Here is a 27,328-nt window from a genome sequence, read left to right on the forward strand (position 1 = left end):
TATTGGATATTACTGGTTAATGTACTGTGGTGTCAAAATTTGCATTAACCAGGTTTAATGCCTGTACATTCGAGTGTGGTGAGACAGGATGTTTCTGCATTCATCTGATGAGGTGCATGATACCTTCAGTGCTAGAGCACCTAAGCTATCGTATATTTCCGTGACAGTAAGGTGATGTGGCAGGACAAATCTTATAGTAAGTGGTTACACATATTTCCATGTCAGTCATGTCAGTCATGTGAAGTAGCAAGACATTTCTAGTTCTAGAATATTGACACAAGTATATATTCCTGTGTCAATCTGGTGAAGTTGCTAGATAATTATGGTGCAGATCTGCTGGAATTCAGATTGCATTAGTCTGACATACTGCCTAAATATCTCTGGTACTAACTTACTATGTTACAGTAGCTGGATATTCTTTGCACTAATTTGGTGTAGTGGTTGGGTATTCATGGTATTTAGTCTGTTGTAGAACATGGATATCTTTTGTGTTTATAATCATCAGCTGATATCATTAGTCTGGCGTAGCTGCTCAATGCTTCTGATGTTATGTCTGATGTACTAAATGCCTCACATGTCTTGACTAATCTAGAGCAGTGGCTAAGTATCGATGGTGATAATGCAGGACGAAGCGATGCTTTTTCCTGTGGGGCAGGGTAGCGCCAGGAATGGATGAAGGCAGGCATGTACGAATATGTACATGTGAACAAATGTATATGTCTACGTATGTGTATGTATATGTATGTATATATGCATGTATGGGCGTTTATATATATATATATATATATATATATATATATATATATATATATATATATATATATATTATATATATATATATTCCTCGCGTGTCGTAGAAGGCGACTAGAGGGGACGGGAGCGGGGGGCCAGAAATCCTCCCCTCCTTGTATTTTTTTAACTTTCTAAAATGGGAAACAGAAAAAGGAGTCACGCGGGGAGTGCTCATCCTCCTCGAAGGCTCAGACTGGGGTGTCTAAATGTGTGTGGATGTAACCAAGATGTGAAAAAGGAGAGATAGGTAGTATGTTTGAGGAAAGGAACCTGGATGTTTTGGCTCTGAGTGAAATGAAGCTCAAGGGTAAAGGGGAAGAGTGGTTTGGGAATGTCTTGGGAGTAAAGTCAGGGGTTAGTGAGAGGACAAGAGCAAGGGAAGGAGTAGCAGTACTCCTGAAACAGGAGTTGTGGGAGTATGTGATAGAATGTAAGAAAGTAAATTCTCGATTGATATGGGTAAAACTGAAAGTTGATGGAGAGAGATGGGTGATTATTGGTGCATATGCACCTGGGCATGAGAAGAAAGATCATGAGAGGCAAGTGTTTTGGGAGCAGCTGAAGGAGTGTGTTAGTGGTTTTGATGCACGAGACCGGGTTATAGTGATGGGTGATTTGAATGCAAAGGTGAGTAATGTGACAGTTGAGGGAATAATTGGTATACATGGGGTGTTCAGTGTTGTAAATGGAAATGGTGAAGAGCTTGTAGATTTATGTGCTGAAAAAGGACTGGTGATTGGGAATACCTGGTTTAAAAAGTGAGATATACATAAGTATACGTATGTAAGTAGGAGAGATGGCCAGAGAGCGTTATTGGATTATGTGTTAATTGACAGGCACGCGAAAGAGAGACTTTTGGATGTGAATGTGCTGAGAGGTGCAACTGGAGAGATGTCTGATCATTATCTTGTGGAGGCTAAGGTGAAGATTTGTATGGGTTTTCAGAAAAGAAGAGTGAATGTTGGGGTGAAGAGGGTGGTGAGAGTAAGTGAGCTTGGGAAGGAGACTTGTGTGAGGAAGTACCAGGAGAGACTGAGTACAGAATGGAAAAAGGTGAGAACAATGGAAGTAAGGGGAGTGGGGGAGGAATGGGATGTATTTAGGGAATCAGTGATGGATTGCGCAAAAGATGCTTGTGGCATGAGAAGAGTGGGAGGTGGGTTGATTAGAAAGGGTAGTGAGTGGTGGGATGAAGAAGTAAGATTATTAGTGAAAGATAAGAGAGAGGCATTTGGATGATTTTTGCAAGGAAAAAATGCAATTGAGTGGGAGATGTATAAAAGAAAGAGACAGGAGGTCAAGAGAAAGGTGCAAGAGGTGAAAAAGAAGGCAAATGCGAGTCAGGGTGAGAGAGTATCATTAAATTTTTGGGAGAACAAAAAGATGTTCTGGAAGGAGGTAAATAAAGTGCGTAAGACAAGGGAGTAAATGGGAACTTCAGTGAAGGGCGCAAATGGGGAGGTGATAACAAGTAGTGGTGATGTGAGGAGATGGAGTGAGTATTTTGAAGGTTTGTTGAATGTGTTTGATGATAGAGTGGCAGATATAGGGTGTTTTGGTCGAGGTGGTGTGCAAAGTGAGAGGGTTAGGGAAAATGATTTGGTAAACAGAGAAGAGGTAGTAAAAGCTTTGCGGAAGATGAAAGCCGGCAAGGCAGCAGGTTTGGATGGTATTGCAGTGGAATTTATTAAAAAAGGGGGTGACTGTATTATTGACTGGTTGGTAAGGTTATTCAATGTATGTATGACTCATGGTGAGGTGCCTGAGGATTGGCGGAATGCATGCATAGTGCCATTGTACAAAGGCAAAGGGGATAAGAGTGAGTGCTCAAATTACAGAGGTATAAGTTTGTTGAGTATTCCTGGTAAATTATATGGGAGGGTATTGATTGAGAGGGTGAAGGTATGTACAGAGCATCAGACTGGGGAAGAGCAGTGTGGTTTCAGAAGTGGTAGAGGATGTGTGGATAAGGTGTTTGCTTTGAAGAATGTATGTGAGAAATACTTAGAAAAGCAAATGGATTTGTTTGTAGCATTTATGGATCTGGAGAAGGCATATGATAGAGTTGATAGAGATGCTCTGTGGAAGGTACTAAGAATTTATGGTGTGGGAGGCAAGTTGTTAGAAGCAGTGAAAAGTTTTTATCGAGGATGTAAGGCATGTGTACGTGTAGGAAGAGAGGAAAGTGATTGGTTCTCAGTGAATGTAGGTTTGCGGCAGGGGTGTGTGATGTCTCCATGGTTGTTTAATTTGTTTATGGTTGGGGTTGTTAGGGAGGTGAATGCAGGAGTTTTGGAAAGAGGGGCAAGTATGAAGTCTGTTGCGGATGAGAGAGCTTGGGAAGTGAGTCAATTGTTGTTCGCTGATGATACAGCGCTGGTGGCTGATTCATGTGAGAAACTGCAGAAGCTGGTGACTGAGTTTGGTAAAGTGTGTGAAAGAAGAAAGTTAAGAGTAAATGTGAATAAGAGCAAGGTTATTAGGTACAGTAGGGTTGAGGGTCAAGTCAATTGGGAGGTAAGTTTGAATGGAGAAAAACTGGAGGAACTGAAGTGTTTTAGATATCTGGGAGTGGATCTGGCAGCGGATGGAACCATGGAAGCGGAAGTGAATCATAGGGTGGTGGAGGGGGCGAAAATCCTGGGAGCCTTAAAGAGTGTGTGGAAGTCGAGAACATGATCTCGGAAAGCAAAAATGGGTATGTTTGAAGGAATAGTGGTTCCAACAATGTTGTATGGTTGCGAGGTGTGGGCTATGGATAGACTTGTGCGCAGGAGGGTGGATGTGCTGGAAATGAGATGTTTGAGGACAATATGTGGTGTGAGGTGGTTTGATCGAGTATGTAATGTAAGGGTAAGAGAGATGTGTGGAAATAAAAAGAGCATGGTTGAGAGAGCGGAAGAGGGTGTTTTGAAATGGTTTGGGCACATGCAGAGAATGAGTGAGGAAAGATTGACCAAGAGGATATATGTGTCGGAGGTGGAGGGAACGAGGAGAAGTGGGAGACCAAATTGGAGGTGGAAAGATGGAGTGAAAAAGATTTTGAGTGATCGGGGCCTGAACATGCAGGAGGGTGAAAGGCGGGCAAGGAATGGAGTGAATTGGATCGATGTGGTATACCGGGGTCGATGTGCTGTCAATGGATTGAATCAGGGCATGTGAAGTGTCTGGGATAAACCATGGAAAGTTGTGTGGGGCCTGGATGTGGAAAGGGAGCTGTGGTTTCGGGCATTATTGCATGACAGCTAGAGACTGAGTGTGAACGAATGGGGCCTTTGTTGTCTTTTCCTAGTGCTACCTCGCACACATGAGGGGGGAGGGGGATGTTATTCCATGTGTGGCGAGGTGGCGATGGGAATGAATAAAGGCAGACAGTGTGAATTGTGTGCATGTGTATATATGTATGTGTCTGTGTGTGTATATGTATGTGTACACTGAGATGTATGGGTATGTATATTTGCGTGTGTGGACGTGTATGTATATACATGTGTATGGGGGTGGGTTGGGCCATTTCTTTCATCTGTTTTCTTGCGCTACCTCGCAAACGCGGGAGACAGCGACAAAGCAAAATAATAATAATAAAATATATAAATGCACATATACATACATATACATAACATATATATACACATACAGACATAGACATATATATACATGTACGTATTCATGCTTGCCTTCATCCACCCCTGTCACTACCCTGTCCCACAGGAAAATCGCATCACTACCCCCTGCTTCAGTGAGGTAGCGCCAGGAAAACAGACAAAAAAGGCCACGCTTGTTTACACTCAGGCTCTAACTGTCATGTGTAATGCACTGAAACCAAAGCTCCCTCTCCACATCCAGGCCTCACAGACTTTTCCATGGTTTACCCAAGACATTTCACATGTCCTGGTTCAGTCCATTGACAGTATGTCAACCCCAGTATACCACATCGTTCCAATTCACTCTATTCCTTGCACATCTCTCACCCTCCTGTATGTTCAAGCCTCAATTGCTCAAAATCTTTTTCACTCCATGCTTCCACCTCCAATTTGGTCTCCCGCTTCTCCTTGTTCTCTCCACCTCTGACATATATATCCTCTTTGTCAATCTTTCCTCACTCATTCTCTCCATATGTTCAAACCATTTCAACACACCCTCCTCTGCTCTCTCAACCACACTCTTTTTATTACCACACTTCTCTCTTACCCTTTCATTACTTACTTGATCAAACCACCTCACACCAGATAGTGTCCTCAAACATTTCATTTCCAACACATCCACCCTCCTCCGCACAACCCTATCTATAGCCCATGCCTCGCAACCTTATAACATTGTTGGAACCACTATTCCTTCAAAAATACCCATTTTTGCTCCCTTCAAACATACCTATTTTTGCTCTTTGAGATAACGTTCTCACCTTCCACACACTCTTCAATGCTCCAAGGACCTTCGCCCCCTCCCCCACCCTGTGACTCACTTCTGCTTCCATGGTTCCATCTGCTGCTAAGTCCACTCCCAGATATCTAAAATACTTCACTTCCTCCAGTTTTTCTCCATTCAAACTTAACTCCCAATTAACTTGTCCCTCACCCCTAGTGAACCTAATAACCTTGCTCTTATTCACATGTACTCTCAACTTTCTTCTTTCAAACACTTTACCAAACTCAGTCACCAACTTCTGCAGTTTCTCACCCGAATCAGCCACCAATGCTGTATCTTCAGCGAAATGAATTAAAGTGAGGTAAAATATTACTTGCTTTTTCATCTTGTATGATAAGTATATACATACAGTGTATCCTCCCAAACTGGAACCTCTTACATGCTGGCTACTCTAAAACCCAGATGTTTTGAAGCCCTGCCAGTGTTTGAGTTTTGTCTTGGTCACAGAAAGTGAAAGAGGAACTATGAACATCTTGTCCAAGAGATGTGATTACTAGAGCACATTTTTTCTCAATGAACCTGGAGTACATCCCAAATCCAGACCAAAATAGTCTGGCTTGGGAAAGATATGGTTTTCTATTCCCTCTTACCCAGAATATGTGCCAAACCTAACACCCTTTCACGCCAAGTACTCTGGGTTTGAGAGATATGTTGCAGTCGAGCTTTATGTCAAAGTGGTGGCTTATCTGATGTAATATGTGGAAATTCCTCGTGAATGTCTTGTATGGTGGCTGGGCATTTTTGATGTAAAGTTGGTGTAGTGGGTGTAGCAAATTGTTTAGCAGCTTGATATTCTTGGCTTTAGTCTCAATACATGATCTCAATATTTCCGGTGGAATGGTTAAGTATTCTATGTTAACATATTTCTGGTATAAAGTGTAATGGATGGGATTTCTACCAGCTTAAAGTAAAAGCTGGAGAAATTTGGTGTTACTCAAATGTATCAGTTAGATATATCTGGTGTTCAACAAAACAATTATGGTACAATGATAAAAAATTTCTGGGGTAGTCTTGCAAATTAGCTGAGGCAGGATATTTCATATGTCAGACTGATGTTGGACCTGAATACCTTTGGTATTGTTTTGATAAAGTGGCACAGCATCTTGGGTGCTAGTGTGGGGCAGTGGCTCGATATATTTTGGTGTTAATTTCATGAAGATACTGGGTATTTCAATGTTAATCTAGTGTAAGTGATGGGTGTTTCTGGAGCCAAATGCATGTCCTGGATATGAAAAAAAAAACATTAACAAATAAAAACACGTTAATGCTGATAATGAAACCCTAAGAAGTTTGCCAACCACAGCAAGCAGAAGGCACTAGTAAATAAGATCACTGAACGTACAGGACTGATGACAAAACATGGATGCCTAATGGTTAGCAATTCTTACAGTGTTAGTTTGGCATTCGGTTTCACATAAAATCTTATGTACTAAGACTGAGTTAAAACTTTGGGATCAACCACAAATATACTAAAATAATGGATCAAAACATAAGTATATCATATTATAAATACATCCACCAGAACTTGCAAAGTGAAGATAATTACTTTCCCATTCTTGTTTCAACTGTATAGCTATACACAGTCTCAACTTGATTCTCTTGTACTGTGCTATTTATTGGTAACTACACTTTTTACTCAAGTAAACTTCTAATCATTCTAGAAATATATATATAATGTTACATGCAAGTGATCATTCAAAATACAAAGTTGGAAATGTACATAAAAATAAAAGTCCTTCAGCTATTATCATCTAGATCTACAGGGTCTCTATGGTAAGAAAAAGTCTGTGCCTAGTTCACATATGATACAAACTTTTTTTACAGGAAAACACATTTCCAGCAACTTCTAACATAACAAATGTAAAAACACATTCTGTGGTTACAGAGAGGGAAATTACGATGGCATTTCACTAAATCTTTGGGAAAAGGAAAGTCAAGCTTCAAATCAAAACAATTCAATACAGAGATATATGACTAAAATGGCCAAACATAATATTGGGAAGATGTGCATACTTTAGTTCCAAATGAGAGATTTTTTTGTCCACCACAGGAGAAGTGCTACATAATCCCAACCCACTTCTATCTCTGAATCCTTTGGACCCTGGTTATTCACATGGCTTTACTGGGCATGAATAAAAGCCCTAAAATGAGTCCTGCCACTTACAATACCATTCTGTCAACTTATTGCAGGGTTTTCCTATCATTCTGGTAGTTGGGGCAATACAAATCCTCACTATCTTTATAATATGACATCATAATATCATGGTCTGTCAATACATCTCAGTCTAATGATTCATATATGAATCATAGCAATGTTACTATAATAAATGGTATATATCCCGATTACTGTACAACACTGGATTCTACTAAGACAATAAACAACCTGCTGTCCTCGCAATAATCACAATCACTCTAATTAAATTACAGTATGTGTGTTTTGGGATATTAACAGTTCAGTATTTTGAGGAATTTACCATCACACAAATCAATTAAAAATCCTGGTACTTCATGATCATCTACAAAACTAGCTTTCAGCTAATCATCTTGTTTCCTGTATGGATACACAAGTCTAATATCTAAGTGTAACTTCTTTGGTAAGTTTAAAATACATAAAGGTTGAGAACCTCAGTCGGGATTTTCATGATGGATTATAATAATAATACTGGAACCTAACCTGCCTCCCTACTAAATTATGCTTATGCTCTAAAACTCCTGTGGTGACAAGAAAATCAAATTTCTAAAAACAAAAAAATAATATAATTCAGGTGTATGTCCCTCACCAATACACTAGATGGGCACAAAGAGTACACACATTCTTCTTTACATACTTAATAACTGATGTACTTGCACACTGCCGATCATAAGAGGTCTCTGGTATTCTCTGAATGGACCTTGTATGATTCATTATAACACTGAATATTATCCACAAAAATATTTTCAGAAAAGACTATTTTCAAGAGTTTAAGCTACCATGACTATGTGTCCCTTTAAGCCAACCTGGCCTACATAATGGATGTGTGATGGAAAGAGCGAAGAATTTGTTGATCATATAGCTCAAAAATTAGCCATTACTTACCAGTCACAAATTAAAAATTTCAATGAGACCCATGCACAACCAGAGAAAAGTTCTGTCAAGGTTTTAAGACCAAAAGACACTGATGATTCCAATTCACAGATGCATGAAACCCATAGGAAAGGGGAAACTTCCATATATGTTACCATTACATATAATCCTGACCCCTTCTATAGTATTCATGCAGTTTTGAGTCAATAATACAATCAGAAACAAGAAATAAAGGACTCATTTGGAGAGAGAAGTTTTTTTGAAGAGATTGTACTGCCTTTCATAAACTGATGATGATACAGCCTTACTGAAAAAGACTTATTCATGGAACATGCCACACAAACTGTCCTCTGACCCATCCTAATATACACATCATATGATTCATATGTGAATAAGAGCAAGGTTATTAGGTACAGTAGGGTTGAGGGTCAAGTCAATTGGGAGGTGAGTTTGAATGGAGAAAAACTGGAGGAAGTGAAGTGTTTTAGATATCTGGGAGTGGATCTGTCAGCGGATGGAACCATGGAAGCGGAAGTGGATCATAGGGTGGGGGAGGGGGCAAAAATTTTGGGAGCCTTGAAAAATGTGTGGAAGTCGAGAACATTATCCCGGAAAGCAAAAATGGGTATGTTTGAAGGAATAGTGGTTCCAACAATGTTGTATGGTTGCGAGGCGTGGGCTATGGATAGAGTTGTGCGCAGGAGGATGGATGTGCTGGAAATGAGATGTTTGAGGACAATGTGTGGTGTGAGGTGGTTTGATCGAGTAAGTAACGTAAGGGTAAGAGAGATGTGTGGAAATAAAAAGAGCGTGGTTGAGAGAGCAGAAGAGGGTGTTTTGAAGTGGTTTGGGCACATGGAGAGAATGAGTGAGGAAAGATTGACCAAGAGGATATATGTGTCGGAGGTGGAGGGAACGAGGAGAAGAGGGAGACCAAATTGGAGGTGGAAAGATGGAGTGAAAAGGATTTTGTGTGATCGGGGCCTGAACATGCAGGAGGGTGAAAGGAGGGCAAGGAATAGAGTGAATTGGAGCGATGTGGTATACAGGGGTTGACGTGCTGTCAGTGGATTGAATCAAGGCATGTGAAGCGTCCGGGGTAAACCATGGAAAGCTGTGTAGGTATGTATATTTGCGTGTGTGGACGTATGTATGTACATGTGTATGGGGGGGGTTGGGCCATTTCTTTCGTCTGTTTCCTTGCGCTACCTCGCAAACGCGGGAGACAGCGACGAGGTATAAAAAAAAAAAAAAAAAAAAAAATGTCCCACCCAACCCATACAACCACCAAAAATACTTAAACGGACCACAAAAAAGTATACTGGCCTCCCTTCACACAGTACATGGAAGCAACGCTCCAAAACTTCAGAGAAGGTGACTTCCCATCCCTAAACCATGCTCCTCATAGTTCACCAACATCTCGAACTAAGCCAGCAAAAAGCACATCCCACAAGATCATGGGAGAAATATAACCCACATACCTCCCTACATGTTACACACCTCATAGAAACTACTCAAAGAGAACTACTCCCTATCAGTAGAAATCAAAACAAATCCACACTCTAAATAACACCAGTACTAACCTTCCTCAACACAATGAACTACAAGACACAAAGCAACAAACTCTAGTGCTTGTTTAAGAAAAGCCACACTTACTGCATCAATCCAACCCCATCCTTATGAAACACTCCTGATCCATTCCAATGACATCTGTTCTCTTAAAGAGCTACCTTGCACGCATGCAGGGGGAGGGGGTTGTCATTTCATGTGTGGAGGGGTGGTGAGAGGAATGAATAAAAGTAGCAAGTATGAATTATGTACATGTGTATATATGTATATGTCTGTGTATGTATATATATGTATATGTTGAAATGTATAGGTATGTATATGTGTGTGTGTGGACATGTATGTATATACATGGGTATGTGGGTGGGTTGGGCCATTCTTCATCTGTTTCCTTGCACTACCTCGCTAACGTGGGAGACAGCGACAAAGTATAATAAAATATATAAATAAATGATGTATACTCATGAGGAACTATGCAAAATTCACCCACAAACAAACAGGAAAGCCATGAAAAATTACATAGAATCCATCCAGAAAAACTGTCCACTCACCATTCACTCCCAATGAAGTAATCAATGCAATTATAAGAAATTTCCAGATAAAGGCTCTGACAACATATCAAACACAAATAAAACATTTCGGCCCATTTGCAATCCAAGTACTTACAGATGTCTCCAACTACTCCTGGCATAACAACAAAATTCCCAACATCTGGGAACTTGCTAGCATAGTATCAGTCCTAAAACCCTCCAAACCACCTGACTCTCTCTCACCTACTGCTCTATTTCACTTTTATCCTCAGTATCTAAATTCTGTGAAAAATTTATCCACTTTTCCAAAAGAAGGAACAGAGAAGGGGGCCAAGAGAGGATTTTCCCTCTTAGGCTCAGTCCTCTGTTCTTAATGTTACCTCGCTAATGTGGGAAATGGCAAATATGCATGAAAAAAGAATAAAATAAAATCAAACTTCCCACTCTTACCCATATAACATCAGGCCCAACCACTTCACCACTACACAACATACTAACCTCAACAAAACATATCCTAGATAGCTTCAACCAATATCAGTCCCCTTCTGCACAACAGTATTAATACGGCAACAGAGATCAACAAAGCATTAAATAGTGTCCCCTGACAAAACCTTAAAAAAAAGATACTTGACACCACCCTTTACAACAAGGATAAAAAGTGGATGGCTAACTTACAACTGGCCACCATGGCAGTCACTCACAGTGGCTTCATCTCTAGAGCTTAAAGCCCTACAATGGAGTTCCCAAAGGTGCAGAACTTTCTCCAACCCTCTTCAATCACTCTATACATAACATCCCATTATCCAAAGTATACTAATCATGAAAGTCCTTTCATATGTGGACAACCTCACAATCAAATCAAAAACCCTTGCACCAAAGTAGCAGCTATACATATGCAGCACTACATTATACAATTGGAACAAAGGTTCACCCAGAACAGAATGTTTGCATCACTACAGAAGTTTTCAATCACTTTCTAAGCCCAGACAAACATGAATCCACCTTACACTCTCCAGATACCGTGAACAGACAACCAATCCCACTAAACAAAACATCAGCCATTCTAAGCATCACACAGAACACACATATGCCATTCACTTCTCAAACCAACGAAATCAACATAAAGGCAACACACAATCTAAACGTCCTCTGAACATTAACTAGCACCAGATTTGGACAAAAAAAATCCCTCTACATCTTAAATAAACAATTCATTCACTCCACTTTAAACTATACCTAGTCCGTCTGGTCTTCCATCCTCTGAAAAGCCAACGTAATGAAGTTGCAAACCACACAAAATTGTGCACTCAGAACAATCAGTGGTTGCTTACCCACCACAAAAACTCAACACCATCACAGTGAAACAAAGATCCTCCAAATAAAGTCCCACCACAACACGATCAATACTAATTTTGTGCAACAGCACTAAACCCCTCCCACCCAAACCACTCACTCTATAACTGAACACCAACTCTGAATAAGAAATAAAAAGCTTACCACTGCCTCATGCTTCAATAACCTCAACTCACAGACCCCCCAATTCTCAACAAACATAATAAAGAAACACAAACACAGTGAAATACCCAAAAAGCACTGATCTCTCATCTAAGTCTTCCACTCCAAATCACCAGACATACAGCCATCAGGAACTACACTTCCTTGACCAGTGTTTCCCAAATGCTTTTGATCGTAACCCTAAATACATTCTTTTCCCAGTCTGATGAACCAGAGGGCTGATATATACAATGAATGATGTAAGCTACACAATACTGTTCACATGTTCAAACACACAAACACACACGTAAGCACACACTGATTACAAAAAGTGGGGGAAATCAAGTAATGTTCATGGGAAATATACATGGTTATGCAGCAGTTCCCAACTCAAGTTCATTATATTCCTGCAAATGACCATATCTTCCCATTCACAGCCATGCAATCATACATCCTTTAGGGGAAATCAAGTAATGTTCATGGGAAATATGCATGGTTATACAGACTTGAAAGAGGAAATGGCAGCATTTTCTAACTCAAGTTCATAATATTCTTGCAAATGACCATATCTTCCTATTCACAGCCATGCAATCATACATCCTTTAAACAGGCACTGTTCCACATAAATACATTATCTTCACAGCTTTAACAGATAAGATGCAGGCAAATACTTTTAATTCATATAACTAATATCTCATCCTTCTTCAGTACACCACTGAATCCCTGAACATGGCAATGATGGTACTGAGGGACAAACATCAGGCTTCATATCATGCTGGGTGGCTTGACATACCAGTAAGAGTACTAGACACGAATTACTCAAGCGTGTCTCAAGTATACATCACATGGAGGCTTTATTCACACCCATTTCACTTTCATCAGAATATCCATAGTTCCTCATAATTCCCAAGTTTCACTATGTAATTACAATAGAAATATTTCATAATTTATGCCAAATTTCTGCAGCACTGCAGGAGCATAGGTCATAAAGTGTTGTGATGTGTACGAATATCTGTGGGGAAAATACAGAGCATATAAACTATGAGTTTCTGGTGTCTTCACTATGGTTGTTGCATTGTAGGTATGTAGCGTCCTGGAATGTGTTCAGTCAGTGTGTCTAGTAATTTAGGGATGGGTGATGTTCAGAGTGTAAAAGGAGAAAGTGTATGTCTGGTGAGGTGATGCTTAAGACCATGTGGGGAGGGTGGTTGTTGGTTCATTGGTGTGTATGCATTTGAACTGGGATGGTGATTAAAAAAGAGAACTTTTGAGCTATATTCCTCTTAACATTTTGGCTTGAGCAGATGCCTTCTTTGATATCGAGTATGATACAAAGACACAAGACGAAATATCTCCATTGGGCATTCCTCACCTCATTGGATGCCACTCTGCATTCCCCTTCCACTGGCTGTCTCTTCCGGTCCCCAACTTCATCCCCCAACATTCCATCACAGCTCGTTTTGCCCAATGCATGAAACCATCCCAGTTGTTGGTCACTTCTCCTATGCACAAGTGGGCTGCTTCCAAGGCTTTTCTCACTTGTTTGTTCATTCCTTTATGTGTTATTTCAGCCCCTTGCCACCTTGGTAGATGTCCATACTCATCTCTGTGGACAACAAATGCATTCGATGTCCTATGAAGATGTGTATCAGCCTTTTGCCCATGCTGTGCCCTATTTTCCAGTACAAGGTATACAGTATGCCATGCTATTCCTATTGATACTTCTATCACTTTTTGTTCCCAATACATCACCTATCTTCATCCCTGACAAATGTAGCACTATTCATTACCTTTTGCAAGCTTCTATTACGTGAGGCCTCCCTTGGATTTGGGACCACTACATACAGCCTATTTTCATTGTGCTCCTTTCAATATTCTCCCTAGGCTTTCCCTTCATGTCACTGGCCTTCTCCTTGAGCATAATTAATAAATCTTTAGGGTTACAAAACTTTTTAAGCGCCTGGTTGCAGCAGCCAGTTCACAGTCCACTCAGCTGTTCATCTTCCCTAGGGGATTGTCAATACAATGGGTACCTGGCAAAAGCTAGTGTGTGTGTGTGTGTGGTGTGTGTGTGTGTGTGTGTGTGTGTGTGTGTGTGTGTGTGTGTGTGTGTGTGTGTGTGTGTGTGTGTAGGAATGAAAACAGTTCACATACACACAGTTAAAAGATGGGACAAGATGAATGCAAATCGGTTCACATACAGTTAAAAGATGGGACATGATGAATGCAAATCTTTCTCCACATAACACACAAATAAGAAACCTCAATAATATATTTGTTGTTTTCTTCAAAATACTCATCAGTGCATTTTCTAATTGCCTTCAACAGAAAGGACAAGCTGATTACAGTAGATTTTGATCTTATTCAATGGGCCAAAAGATACAGAGAAAAACCATTCTTACTTGTGGGTTTACAGTTCACTGGTCATACCTCCATATTTTCATAATAGTCAGCAATTTACCATTCCAATCCTCTTTCATTGTAAACAGTACAACTCTGCTTACACTACTCAACATTTTCAATTTGTTGTCCAAGTTAGTTTCCCTGGGATCTATCACAAATACGTCATTCATGTACATGTATCACGTTGCACTCCATGATTCTGTTGTAGCTGTCAATTTTTAAATTCCTCACATGCAAGCATGTCATGACAACACCAATAAGGAAACTCATGGTCAGGCCTCTGTGTCATCTGTATTCCTCCTTGTTCAATGTGAAGCTCCCCCTCCCAATGAAAAAATAAGGGGGGTATGTTTCTATGTCAGATTTGGGGCATTCGCATTCATGTACAATGAGCAAAGACTGCACAAGGGCCGGGCCATGGGCTCCCCCTTACTACTATCACAACATGTCTGTATATGGGAGACTTTGAAAATACAGACATGTATATGGGAGACTTTGAGAATACAGACATGTATATGGGAGACTTTGAAAATACAAAGCTACAACAGAACCAGAGGCAGGTGTGCCATGTAGTACAGATATGTGGATGATGAAATATAGAAACAATGATTCCCTTGGAACCAACACATACAACAAATTAATAATGTTGAACAATGTCTATGGGAGAGATATACAGTTTACGGTGGAGGAGGAAAATGGTAAACTGCCATTCTAACATACGATGATATGGAAGTCTAACCATGGTGTAAAGTTAGTGTGCTGTAAACCCACTAACAAGAATAATTTAATCATTATCTTTTGGCTAGAATAAAAAAAAATCATGAGTACTTAATAAGTTCTTTATGCAGGCAGTTATATAGCAGTAATGAGTGCTGGAAAGAAGTAAATAGATGTATTACTGAGACTTACAAAATGTTAAGCTACCCTGAAAGTAAAAAGATATGTAAGTCCCAAATTCATTGTAGGTCTCAGGTATAAAGAGCAGCTTCCATAAACATATCACTAACTTAAGCCTCACTGTCAAAAGAATGATATGAATGCCCAAACGTCAAGAATGCCCATTTAAAAACCATATGTTTTTTATTCTAGTATGTACAACAAGCTTAAAAAACTGGAAAAAGTGCAAAATTTAATTACATGAGCAGCAATAAGATGCCAATTAGTAGTCTCCAATATTTTCTAAAAAATTTCTATGTTCCCTCATAAAAATGAAAACAGAAGCCAAGCAGTGACTTATAAAAGAGATGCAATCAAAAGTCCTATCCTTTCCACCACAAATGCCTGAACACATAAAAGCAATGTGAGGACAATCAACAGTCTTATCCTTTCCACTGCAAATGTCAGAACACAAAAACAATTAACCATAATAGACTGATCATTATTCAATAATAACACATCTTTGACTTTAACAAGGGAAACAAACTGGAATAAGAAAAAAACCTTCTCAGTAAACAATTCTAAGTGTAATAACTCTAAGCTTAAATTTCCGAGATTATCTGGTAATTCAGCTTTGCCTAGGAGTAAGAGCTTTTGAAGAGAAATTTACATAAAAAAAAAAGCCACAACTCAGAAATCATACATGTTCCCAAACTAAAAGTCAGTATGCCTACCATAAGATACAATCATCCATCAAATGTCCTAATAAGCAAAACAACAGAGCAAAGTTGTCATGGGTAACTTAAGGCACAGCTGGGCATGCTCCTTTCTTTTTTTTTCTGTTCAAGCTAGCTGCAATGCTCTGAATCAGATCATGGTGTGGTCACCTTCCCTTGGAAAGATTGGCACAGATATGTATCCCATATATCTACAGCAGAATCTAGAGTGAAACTTCGAGTATTTTCCTTAGGAGGACATGAGGTATCAGTGCCTGATAAACAGGGCGTGGTCCTGTCGCTGCCCAGTAATTGTATAGGTGTTACCTTTTCTAACATCATTAAAAATAACTAGTATTCAATACCCAGAAACTTGCCTATTCTCATTCAAAATTGCCCAACAAGAGTCGTACTTTAGATATTAGGGAAAGCATTACCCCCAAAATCCCCCAAGCATTTTCACCGCTGAGCAGAATAGGCTGGCATGTTACTTAAGGAATACAGTTTTACACAACAGCCATTCAGTAGCTCTCTATTTTGTATTCTCTTCATTGACAAAAAAAATCTGACAACACTCATCTCTATAACAATGGAATATACCCTGATGCAAATTCTTTTTTTCATACATATATGCCATTTTCCACTTTAACGAAGTATCATCAAGAACAGAGACCTGAGCATTTGAGGAAAAATCCTCACTTAGCCCCCATCTCTGTTACTTCTTTTCGAAACATAAAAATATGCGATAATAAATAATTTGAAAGTGATACATCTTACAACTTGCTTCCAGTACATGTATCACATGGATTTTGTGGTTCCACATTTGTGACCTCTGGTACAAGCATCAATGAATATAGAACATGGCTAATCGCAACAAATAATTCGTCTTCTTCAATCTTTAAACTTGCGAATTATTTACTAAACAAACTCACTTGTTGTGGTGGTGCTTATCAACACAACAACCCCATAATATCTTTGCCACATCTTAAGCTAAAAGACGGCATTTTTCAGGATATACTCCCCTAACACTCATAAGTAAATAGCGCCATCCTGATGAAGCCCTAAGGCTTCATACTGAGCTGAGTGGGTAAGCTCAGCAGAGACATAAACAATACACTCCATAAGGAAATAAAACTCAGTAACACAAGAAACTGCATAGATACAATTGCAAACTGAGGATGCAGAATCTAATTCAACACATCAGAACAGTATGTCATCAGAAGAAATATATCATACTAATCTCCTTACCAAAACTTGGCCAGGCATGGGTTTCTTTTTCTTTACAAACAAAATTAACCATGATTTCAAAGACATTACAAAAGTTAAGTTTGTGAACAAAATCTTCAGTTAAAATAACTACTCAGATATTGCACAATCTTTCCATCATCTGTATCTGATACTTAGGCAAAGTTGGTCTAAAGAAGCATAACATCGTGGTAGCAACAACATAACAAGGAAAAGAAAACAATCTTCAATAACCCTGTTACAAAATCAAAAAATTAGTCTCATGATAAAAACTGAATTGAAAATATGAAAGACAAAGTTTTGGTCAAAGCTTACCATTATCAAGAAGTGACTAAATCCAGCCATTATCAAGAAGTGATGATGACACACAATGATGTTTTGGCAAAATTTATCGCTATCATGTGATGATTATGATGCAAATACCATGATGACAATTAAACCAAGGGCAAGTAATTGGTGGCCTGCAGGCCATATTTAAACCATAAAAAAAGATGTAATCCAGCCCATGAAGGCATTAGGTATTTAAATAAATAAAAAAAACACATTAGGTTTTAGGCCAAAATTTTAGCTGACATAGGTGCCATAAGAGACAAAGAAAGATGAAGTGAGGGTGAGAAAGGTGAAATGGGCTGATATGGACTGTAACCATCAACACATTCTTCACGTCAGCTCTTCCCAAAGCCCTACTAAAATGTAATTGTTCAAAATATAAATTTAATCAATTCAATTCATGTATTATAATTTTTCTATTCATTGTATACATAAGGATATGTTATAAACAAATATATAAGAAGATAATGCATATAATTGTGCGAAGTTATAAAAATAATAGTTTATTTGCAAGACGCGTTCATGGAATGAAAATTCATATTTGAGAAACTAATTGTGTGCATGTGTGTGTTTTGTTTCTGGATGATTAATCTTATAATTCAAAACCAAGGCTTTTATGTAAATGCTATACAGCCAGCATTCTAAGTGAAATCTTTCCAAGTGGCCCCCATAATGAAATAACCGCCTACCCCTGGACTAAACCCTATTGTCTGCATTATCAAGTGCTGATCACAAAGTCACAAATTCTGACTAAACAACACCATTATCAATTACTAGCAATGAAAAACAATACTCAGACCAAACTCTATCATTTTCTTTTTGTCAAATATTAATGGTGTTTTGATCCAACAATATTATCATCAGGGATGTGTGGAGACTCTTTTGCTGTGGCCATCCCTATGATGGGAGTTCCCAGAGGGACCAAGTGTCAGAGGTAAAGACAGACTGATAGACACCATCAATAAACATGAATGGTGTTGATAAAAAAGTGAGACAATGCGGTGACCACATCTTACAATGCCTAACCACTGACAGAGGTGGGAAGCGGTGTACTAAACAAATCCGACCATTCTTTGGAATGATAATGATAAGAGACAGTTGTCTGGCCCAATTCTACCAATATCAAAGACAGATGTGGAAGAGCATTCTGATCGAGCTCTTTCAGTATCATGAGGGGATGAGAGAGACTAGACTCACCTCCTCTCTATGACAGTCAGACAATGCTGATGATTACCCACTTCTGCACTAAAGATTTCCGAATGAAGATAAAGAAAACCTACTTAAGACAACTGGTAACCTCAATATAATCATGTTTCACTAACATGTGGAATTACAATACATGGTCTTCTGAGGTTAATCATCTTATATATCTGTTGAATAGATAGCAGATGATCATATTTCACAGGATAGAGTAATGTACATGAATCAGACCACAAGATGCACTCTTCTGTCAATAGAGGTTACTGGTATCCCATCAGCTTATTACCTGCACCTTTCCAAGTTTGATCAACACAGGCAATATCTTAATCATTATGATAATAATAATAATCACAATATTATGATAATAATAATATCAATAATTATAGATAGAGTTGATAGAGATGCTCTGTGGAAGGTATTAAGAATATATGGTGTGGGAGGAAAGTAGTGAAAAGTTTTTATCGAGGATGTAAGGCATGTGTACGTGTAGGAAGAGAGGAAAGTGATTGGTTCTCAGTGAATGAAGATTTGCGGCAGGGGTGTGTGATGTCTCCATGGTTGTTTAATTTGTTTATGGATGGGGTTGTTAGGGAGGTAAATGCAAGAGTTTTGGAAAGAGGGGCAAGTATGAAGTCTGTTGGGGATGAGAGAGCTTGGGAAGTGAGTCAGTTGTTGTTCGCTGATGATACAGCGCTGGTGGCTGATTCATGTGAGAAACTGCAGAAGCTGGTGACTGAGTTTGGTAAAGTGTGTGGAAGAAGAAAGTTAAGAGTAAATGTGAATAAGAGCAAGGTTATTAGGTACAGTAGGGTTGAGGGTCAAGTCAATTGGGAGGTGAGTTTGAATGGAGAAAAACTGGAGGAAGTGAAGTGTTTTAGATATCTGGGAGTGGATCTGGCAGCGGATGGAACCATGGAAGCGGAAGTGGATCATAGAGTGGGGGAGGGGGCGAAAATTCTGGGGGCCTTGAAGAATGTGTGGAAGTCGAGAACATTATCTCGGAAAGCAAAAATGGGAATGTTTGAAGGAATAGTGGTTCCAACAATGTTGTATGGTTGCGAGGCGTGGGCTATGGATAGAGTTGTGCGCAGGAGGATGGATGTGCTGGAAATGAGATGTTTGAGGACAATGTGTGGTGTGAGGTGGTTTGATCGAGTGAGTAACGTAAGGGTAAGAGAGATGTGTGGAAATAAAAAGAGCGTGGTTGAGAGAGCAGAAGAGGGTGTTTTGAAGTGGTTTGGTCACATGGAGAGAATGAGTGAGGAAAGATTGACGAAGAGGATATATGTGTCGGAGGTGGAGGGAACGAGGAGAAGAGGGAGACCAAATTGGAGGTGGAAAGATGGAGTGAAAAAGATTTTGTGTGATCGGGGCCTGAACATGCAGGAGGGTGAAAGGAGGGCAAGGAATTGAGTGAATTGGAGCGATGTGGTATACCGGGGTTGACGTGCTGTCAGTGGATTGAATCGGGGCATGTGAAGCGTCTGGGGTAAACCATGGAAAGCTGTGTAGGTATGTATATTTGTGTGTGTGGACGTATGTATAAACATGTGTATGGGGGGGGGGGTTGGGCCATTTCTTTCGTCTGTTTCCTTGCGCTACCTCACAAACGCGGGAGACAGCGACAAAGTATAATAAAATAAATAAAATAAAACAGCAATAATAATAAATAATGATAAAAACAATTGAAAGTATTTTTTTATATATGTTCATATCCCACGTAAGTGAGGAAGTGCCTGAAACAGATGACTGAAACTAAGATTAACATCCCTAAACTCCTGCCCCTCTTAGTCACCCTCTACAACATGCAAGAGATGATACACTGATAGCAATTTTTCTCCCATATCGTCACTGATGAATAATAATAGTAACAATAATAGAGGTGGGCTAAATAGGTTGTATTTACATCTTCAAAATAGTTCCACTTAAAAGATGTAATGTTTTTCTTCTCACCTGCATGCAAATTTACCATCTAAACGGGCTCAGTAAGTTTACTTCATTTGTTCTCGCACCTTTCAACATTATGGCTTTTTTTAGGACTATCACACTAAGATGAGTGTTATTCCCCTATGTCTCCTTCAAGCTTGCTTACTTGCTGGATTGCCAACCCCTTATATTTTTTCACTTGCATTCCCTGTCTTAGAATTCAAGCAGCTGATAAGCTGCTTCACTTCCACTTCAAGCTATTTTCATTCACTGTGTTCCCTTTTTGGTGGGAAGATGACGTGCATACCTCTTCTTGACTAACAAATATGTATCCTCAATTTGTATCCAGCAAGCTCCAGTGAGGCTTTCTGCACTAGTTTGGCACCTCTTAACTACTAACTTTGTTTGCCACATTAATTGGTCATGTAGGACTCCATAACAATCATATAAACACACACAATTCTTAAAGCAGTGTTTTGTGGAATGGTACTAAACCTGTGACACTAAAATGCATAAAGATTTATGGTGAAACCACTGTTTGTGGGAGATTCTACTTCTAGCATCCCAGTTTGAATGAGCGTGTGTATGCATGTCAGAGAGAGAGAGAGAGAAAAAGAGAGAGAGCGAGGGGGGGGATCAGGAGAGAGAGGGAGCGGGAGAGGGGGAGAGGGAGGGAGGGAGGGAGGGAGGGAGGGAGGGAGGGAGAGAGAGAGAGAGAGAGAGAGAGAGAGAGAGAGAGAGAGAGAGAGAGAGAGAGAGAGAGAGAAATATATGATGTATTTAACTGTCACCTGTTCCTAAAGTAGGCAAATATAAAAGAAAAGAAATCAGATATAAAACATCAATACAAAAATAAGTGCTACATTTTCCAATGCTTCTAATACGAAATAAGATTTCTAGTATTTCAGGAAGTTACCTAGTTTCTAAAATTTCTGTAAACATTCACCAAAATTTGTTGAAAATTAGTTTTACGTAAAACTTCAAACATCTCTATCAACCACTACAATTACAAAGCTGAAACAAAGGTGCAGGATATATGCTGTATTCTTGAAAATTAAGAGGTTCTAACCTTCAGGAATGTAACAAAACCAGTAAGTGTCACATCAACAACCTTCAAAGATGTACTACAAACAGCAAATATTACAATAAACATAAACTTAAGAAACAGACTGCTACAAGGGAACACTTTACTTCAGTTGCCTTCACTTATAAGATAAATAAAAAAAAAGGAGGTTGAGAAAATGTATCACAACAGATAAAAACTCCTCTACGACCATCCCATGAATCATACCAACATAAGCATCAGTGTAAGTACATCTATTTATCATAAATGCTTTTTCAAAACCCAATTAAAACTGTGAAAAGGAACATGCACATCAGTAGTTTCCATCATCCACTATTTCTTACGCATTATTACTTTAAACCCATGAGATATTTGTGGATAACGAAATCAATGATAAATCTTTATACGAATCATCATCAAAATGCATCCTTTATCATCAATATGATAGTTTCTACTCTTATATACAGCTCAACCTTTCAATACTCAGTTGCAAAAATCACTGCTTGAAAGAGAAAAAGTTCAATCAAAATAAATCATATATGAAAGAATGCAGTTCTCCAATCTCTCCTTCTCAAGGATGGATGTTAGACTGTGACATTCTACTGAAAATGCCATGTACATCATCTGATGAATATTCAAAGTACATTCTGAGCATCATCTTATAAGAACTGTCACTGAAAGGTGGTGCCATATATCAATAAAAAAAGAAATACAAAAAGGGACACATTTCGGCTCCAGAGATTTCCCACTTGCTCTCTTTCTTTCTCTTGCTTCAGATCTTAACTAACACATGTTCAGAACATAATATAGACATCATTCATAACTCATGAACATGTACCATCTAGGTGTACTACAGTACTAAGATGTAAAAAAGAAAATGACCAACTTTTTGCCCCAGGCTGTAGCTGAGTGTAGGGTGTCACAAGTTCAAAAAAATTATCATGCAACATCATAAGCAGACATTCTGAACCTGGCCACTGTACAGTATGTCACTATACTAGGCACTGTACAGTTTGTCACAATACTGGCCACTGTACAATCTATCACTATACCGGCCACTGTACAGTGTCACTATACTGGCCACTATATAGTCTGTCACAAGACTGGCCACTATATAGTCTGTCACAATACTGGCCACTGTACAGTCTATCACTATACTGTTCACCATACAGTCTGACACTATAATGGCCACTGCACAGACTGTTACTATACTGGCCAATGTACAGTCTGTCACTATACTGGCCACTACAGTGTCACTATACTGGCCAATGTACAGTATCACTATACTGGGCCACTGTACAGTCTGTCACTATACTGGCCACTGTAAAATTTGACACTCTAAGTGAGGAATAATTCATGATTTCAAATACTGTATACTCTATGACAAACAAAATTAATCTCAAGCTGCCAGTATTTGTAACTGCCTTCCCAAAATACGAAGTAATAATAAAAAAGCATAAATTTATTAAAAAATTAATCTGTAGCCATGTCACAGACTGAACAAGGAAAATCTTTTGGTCCAGTAATAACTTTAAGTTTGTTGACTGTATGCAAATAATGCCATTATATCTATTTTATACAATGAAATATCTGTGAATTTCTGATCATCAAAACATTCTGTACAAAAGAAAACTACATAATACACAACAGCTGAGCATGAGCAAACTACATATCTGAGCCTTTAGATGAACAGCAGGGAAGTACAATCAGCTGGTAGCGATGGGATAAACAAGCTGTGCGGGAGGACGCGGGGAATCGAAGTCGTCCATGCCGAGGTCAAGAGGGTACGTACCTGGGCAGGCCTCGGGTCGAGAGGTCAGTAGAGTGCGAGCGGAAGTGGTGCGAGTGGGCGGGCTGAGCAAAGCGGCCACGAGGGGCCCACGGCTCGGGGTTGAACCTAGAACATGACACCACCACATGCAACATGACAGGCACACACCCACTTGAGACACACACCACATACACATACCCAGAGAGACAACTATGATGGTGGCCACTTGTACTAAAAAATGCATTAAAGAGGTTCTGCAATTTCATGCAAGTACTTCCTATCATTAGAAAAAACTATCAGATCTATATCAAATTTCCAATAATGATTGTGTTAGAAACCAAAAGTTGTTGGTTCAATAATTTAGTATACACCAGACAAAATACCCAAGAAAAAAAATTTAACTATTATAATTATTTTATTGTACATAATGATAATATAAATATTAAGATATACTGCATGCTACTTCATGAAACCACTTATTTACACGTGGGCTCTACTTCAGAATCTAAGTGTCAAGTGCAGCCACAAGCATGGTCATCGAGGCCCAATATGATATACAGTGGCAGATGGTGCAGGAGAAGGAGATTTTTACCCACCCAAGATCAGATACCAGGGAAACAATGAGTAACCCATCATAAAGTAGCAAAGGAGAAACTACTAACTTCAGTAAAACTAACCATAAGCCAGGTTACTCTAACTCATTATGACAAAAGTACTGCAATGAAATAGGACATCTGTAAAAGTGATAAAATTAAAAGAAGTATCACAAAAATGAAAATAAAACAATTTCTAAAGAAAATATATATATATAAACAAATGCGTACAAAAATTTTTCCATTCGTTAACTATCAAGCAAAATCGAATTGTCAAATTAATCACTCATTAGAAAATAAAACTGGTCTATTATCAGCCATAAAAACATATGAGAGAGGGAGAGAGAATGTGTACCTACCTATGAGTACCTATGACGAGATTTTGCCTGAGTCACAAGTGGTGCATACTGCTCGCCACTTTTTGCTCAACTCACATTACTGTTGTTTTCTGCAGCCACACACATTTCATAGAAGTCAATCCTGGGTTCATTTTAGAACTAAACCATCTGTCAAATTTTTTGTTTTAAGCATTTCAGTACAGCATCCATTAAAACGTTTAATCAAATTGGACAAAACCACGAGTCTCTCCACATTCTTCTCGGCTCTTGAATACTTTCACTTGAAGCCTTTCTGTTATATTCCATATGTTGCACATCAAATCACTCAATTTTCCAGCCTGATAGCTTTTAACTTCAGCATATTTTCTCTGATTCCTTTTATCTATCAGCATACACAAATTTCTAGACTGTATAGTTAAAAGTTCTTTTGATCTTTTACAAAAGGCCATATGTTCCAATCCCTCAACATTACTTGTATGTGGTTCTCAATTCTCTCTAACTTATCAATTACAGCTTGTCATCTGAAGACAGCTCAAAACAACAGTATTCAATTTTCCTTCTCATATATACAATAAAAATTCTATCAGCTTTCAATTTCTTGTCGTGAAAGTTTTCAAAATCACATTTCTCATTATATAACTCAGTAACATAATCTTTCCAATCTTGATTCCCACCTTTTCATTACTGATGACCCCTAAATCACAGACAATTACTTCTATTTCAATTTCTTTCCTTGTCGGTCTCTTGTGAGTGTCACCAATACAGTATACTGTTAATCATTCCACTCTGAATTCTTAGCTTCTCCCTCCCTCCCCATAACTTAAAGATGCTAGTGTTACCTGCAAAACATCTTACTACATTTTCCTTTACTTCCCTGTCAATGTCTCATATCAGTAACACAACAAAACAGCTGCTGATACCTTTTCTTGTGGTACACCTATTAAATCCTATTACACCTATTAGTATGTTTGAGGAAAGGAACCTGGATGTTTTGGCTCTGAGTGAAACGAAGCTCAAGGGTAAAGGGGAAGAGTGGTTTGGAAATGTCTGGGGAGTGAAGTCAGGGGTTAGTGAGAGGACAAGAGCAAGGGAAGGAGTAGCAATACTCCTGAAACAGGAGTTGTGGGAGTATGTGATAGAATGTAAGAAAGTAAATTCTCGATTAATATGGGTAAAATTGAAAGTTGATGGAGAGAGGTGGGTGATTATTGGTGCATATGCACCTGGGCATGAGAAGAAAGATCATGAGAGGCAAGTGTTTTGGGAGCAGCTAAATGAGTGTGTTAGCGGTTTTGATGCACGAGACCGGGTTATAGTGATGGGTGATTTGAATGCAAAGGTGAGTAATGTGGCAGTTGAGGGAATAATTGGTATGCATGGGGTGTTTCAGTGTTGTAAATGGAAATGGTGAAGAGCTTGTAGATTTATGTGCTGAAAAAGGACTGATGATTGGGAATACCTGGTTTAAAAAGCGAGATATACATAAGTATACTTATGTAAGTAGGAGAGATGGCCAGAGAGCGTTATTGGATTACGTGTTAATTGACAGGCGTGCGAAAGAGAGACTTTTGGATGTTAATGTGCTGAGAGGTGCAACTGGAGGGATGTCTGATCATTATCTTGTGGAGGCTAAGGTGAAGATTAGTATGGGTTTTCAGAAAAGAGGAGTGAATGTTGGGGTGAAGAAGGTGGTGAGAGTAAGTGAGCTTGGGAAGGAGACCTGTGTGGGGAAGTACCAGGAGAGACTGTGTACAGAATGGAAAAAGGTGAGAACAATGGAAGTAAGGGGAGTCGGGGAGGAATGGGATGTATTTAGGGAATCAGTGATGGATTGCGCAAAAGATGCTTGTGGCATGAGAAGAGTGGGAGGTGGGCTGTTTAGAAAGGGTAGTGAGTGGTGGGATGAAGAAGTAAGAGTATTAGTGAAAGAGAAGAGAGAGGCATTTGGACGATTTTTGCAGGGAAAAAATGCAATTGAGTGGGAGAAGTATAAAAGAAAGAGACAGGAGGTCAAGAGAAAGGTGCAAGAGGTGAAAAAAAGGGCAAATGAGAGTTGGGGTGAGAGACTATCAGTAAATTTTAGGGAGAATAAAAAGATGTTCTGGAAGGAGGTAAATAGGGTGCGTAAGACAAGGGAGCAAATGGGAACTTCAGTGAAGGGCGTAAATGGGGAGGTGATAACAAGTAGCGGTGATGTGAGAAGGAGATGGAATGAGTATTTTGAAGGTTTGTTGAATGTGTCTGATGACAGAGTGGCAGATATAGGGTGTTTTGGTCGAGGTGGTGTGCAAAGTGAGAGGGTTAGGGAAAATGATTTGATAAACAGAGAAGAGGTAGTAAAAGCTTTGCGGAAGATGAAAGCCGGCAAGGCAGCAGGTTTGGATGGTATTGCAGTGGAATTTATTAAGAAAGGGGGTGACTGTATTGTTGACTGGTTGGTAAGGTTATTTAATGTATGTATGACTCATGGTGAGGTGCCTGAGGATTGGCGGAATGCGTGCATAGTGCCATTGTACAAAGGCAAAGGGGATAAGAGTGAGTGCTCAAATTACAGAGGTATAAGTTTGTTGAGTATTCCTGGTAAATTATATGGGAGGGTATTGATTGAGAGGGTGAAGGCATGTACAGAGCATCAGATTGGGGAAGAGCAGTGCGGTTTCAGAAGTGGTAGAGGATGTGTGGATCAGGTGTTTGCTTTGAAGAATGTATGTGAGAAATACTTAGAAAAGCAAATGGATTTGTATGTAGCATTTATGGATCTGGAGAAGGCATATGATAGAGTTGATAGAGATGCTCTGTGGAAGGTATTAAGAATATATGGTGTGGGAGGCAAGTTGTTAGAAGCAGTGAAAAGTTTTTATCGAGGATGTAAGGCATGTGTACGTGTAGGAAGAGAGGAAAGTGATTGGTTCTCAGTGAATGTAGGTTTGCGGCAGGGGTGTGTGATGTCTCCATGGTTGTTTAATTTGTTTATGGATGGGGTTGTAAAGGAGGTGAAT

General features: G+C 39.2%; 1 protein-coding gene across 2 annotated transcripts in view; it reads right to left on the minus strand.

Moving 5' to 3' along the window:
- LOC139761352 (uncharacterized) overlaps positions 1–27,328 on the minus strand; it is a 93,274-nt gene that overhangs the window by 17,061 nt on the left and 48,885 nt on the right. Inside the window, exon 10 of one of the 2 annotated variants that reach the window (XM_071685436.1) lies at positions 23,420–23,524. The exons of the other annotated variant lie outside the window; for it this stretch is intronic. Within the exon in view, the coding sequence (XP_071541537.1) occupies positions 23,420–23,524 (105 nt within the window). The remainder of the gene's footprint in view (positions 1–23,419; positions 23,525–27,328) is intronic. 2 annotated transcript variants of the gene reach the window in all.

This window comes from Panulirus ornatus, chromosome 40, assembly GCF_036320965.1.
Source record: "Panulirus ornatus isolate Po-2019 chromosome 40, ASM3632096v1, whole genome shotgun sequence".
NCBI classification, from domain to species: domain Eukaryota; kingdom Metazoa; phylum Arthropoda; class Malacostraca; order Decapoda; family Palinuridae; genus Panulirus; species Panulirus ornatus.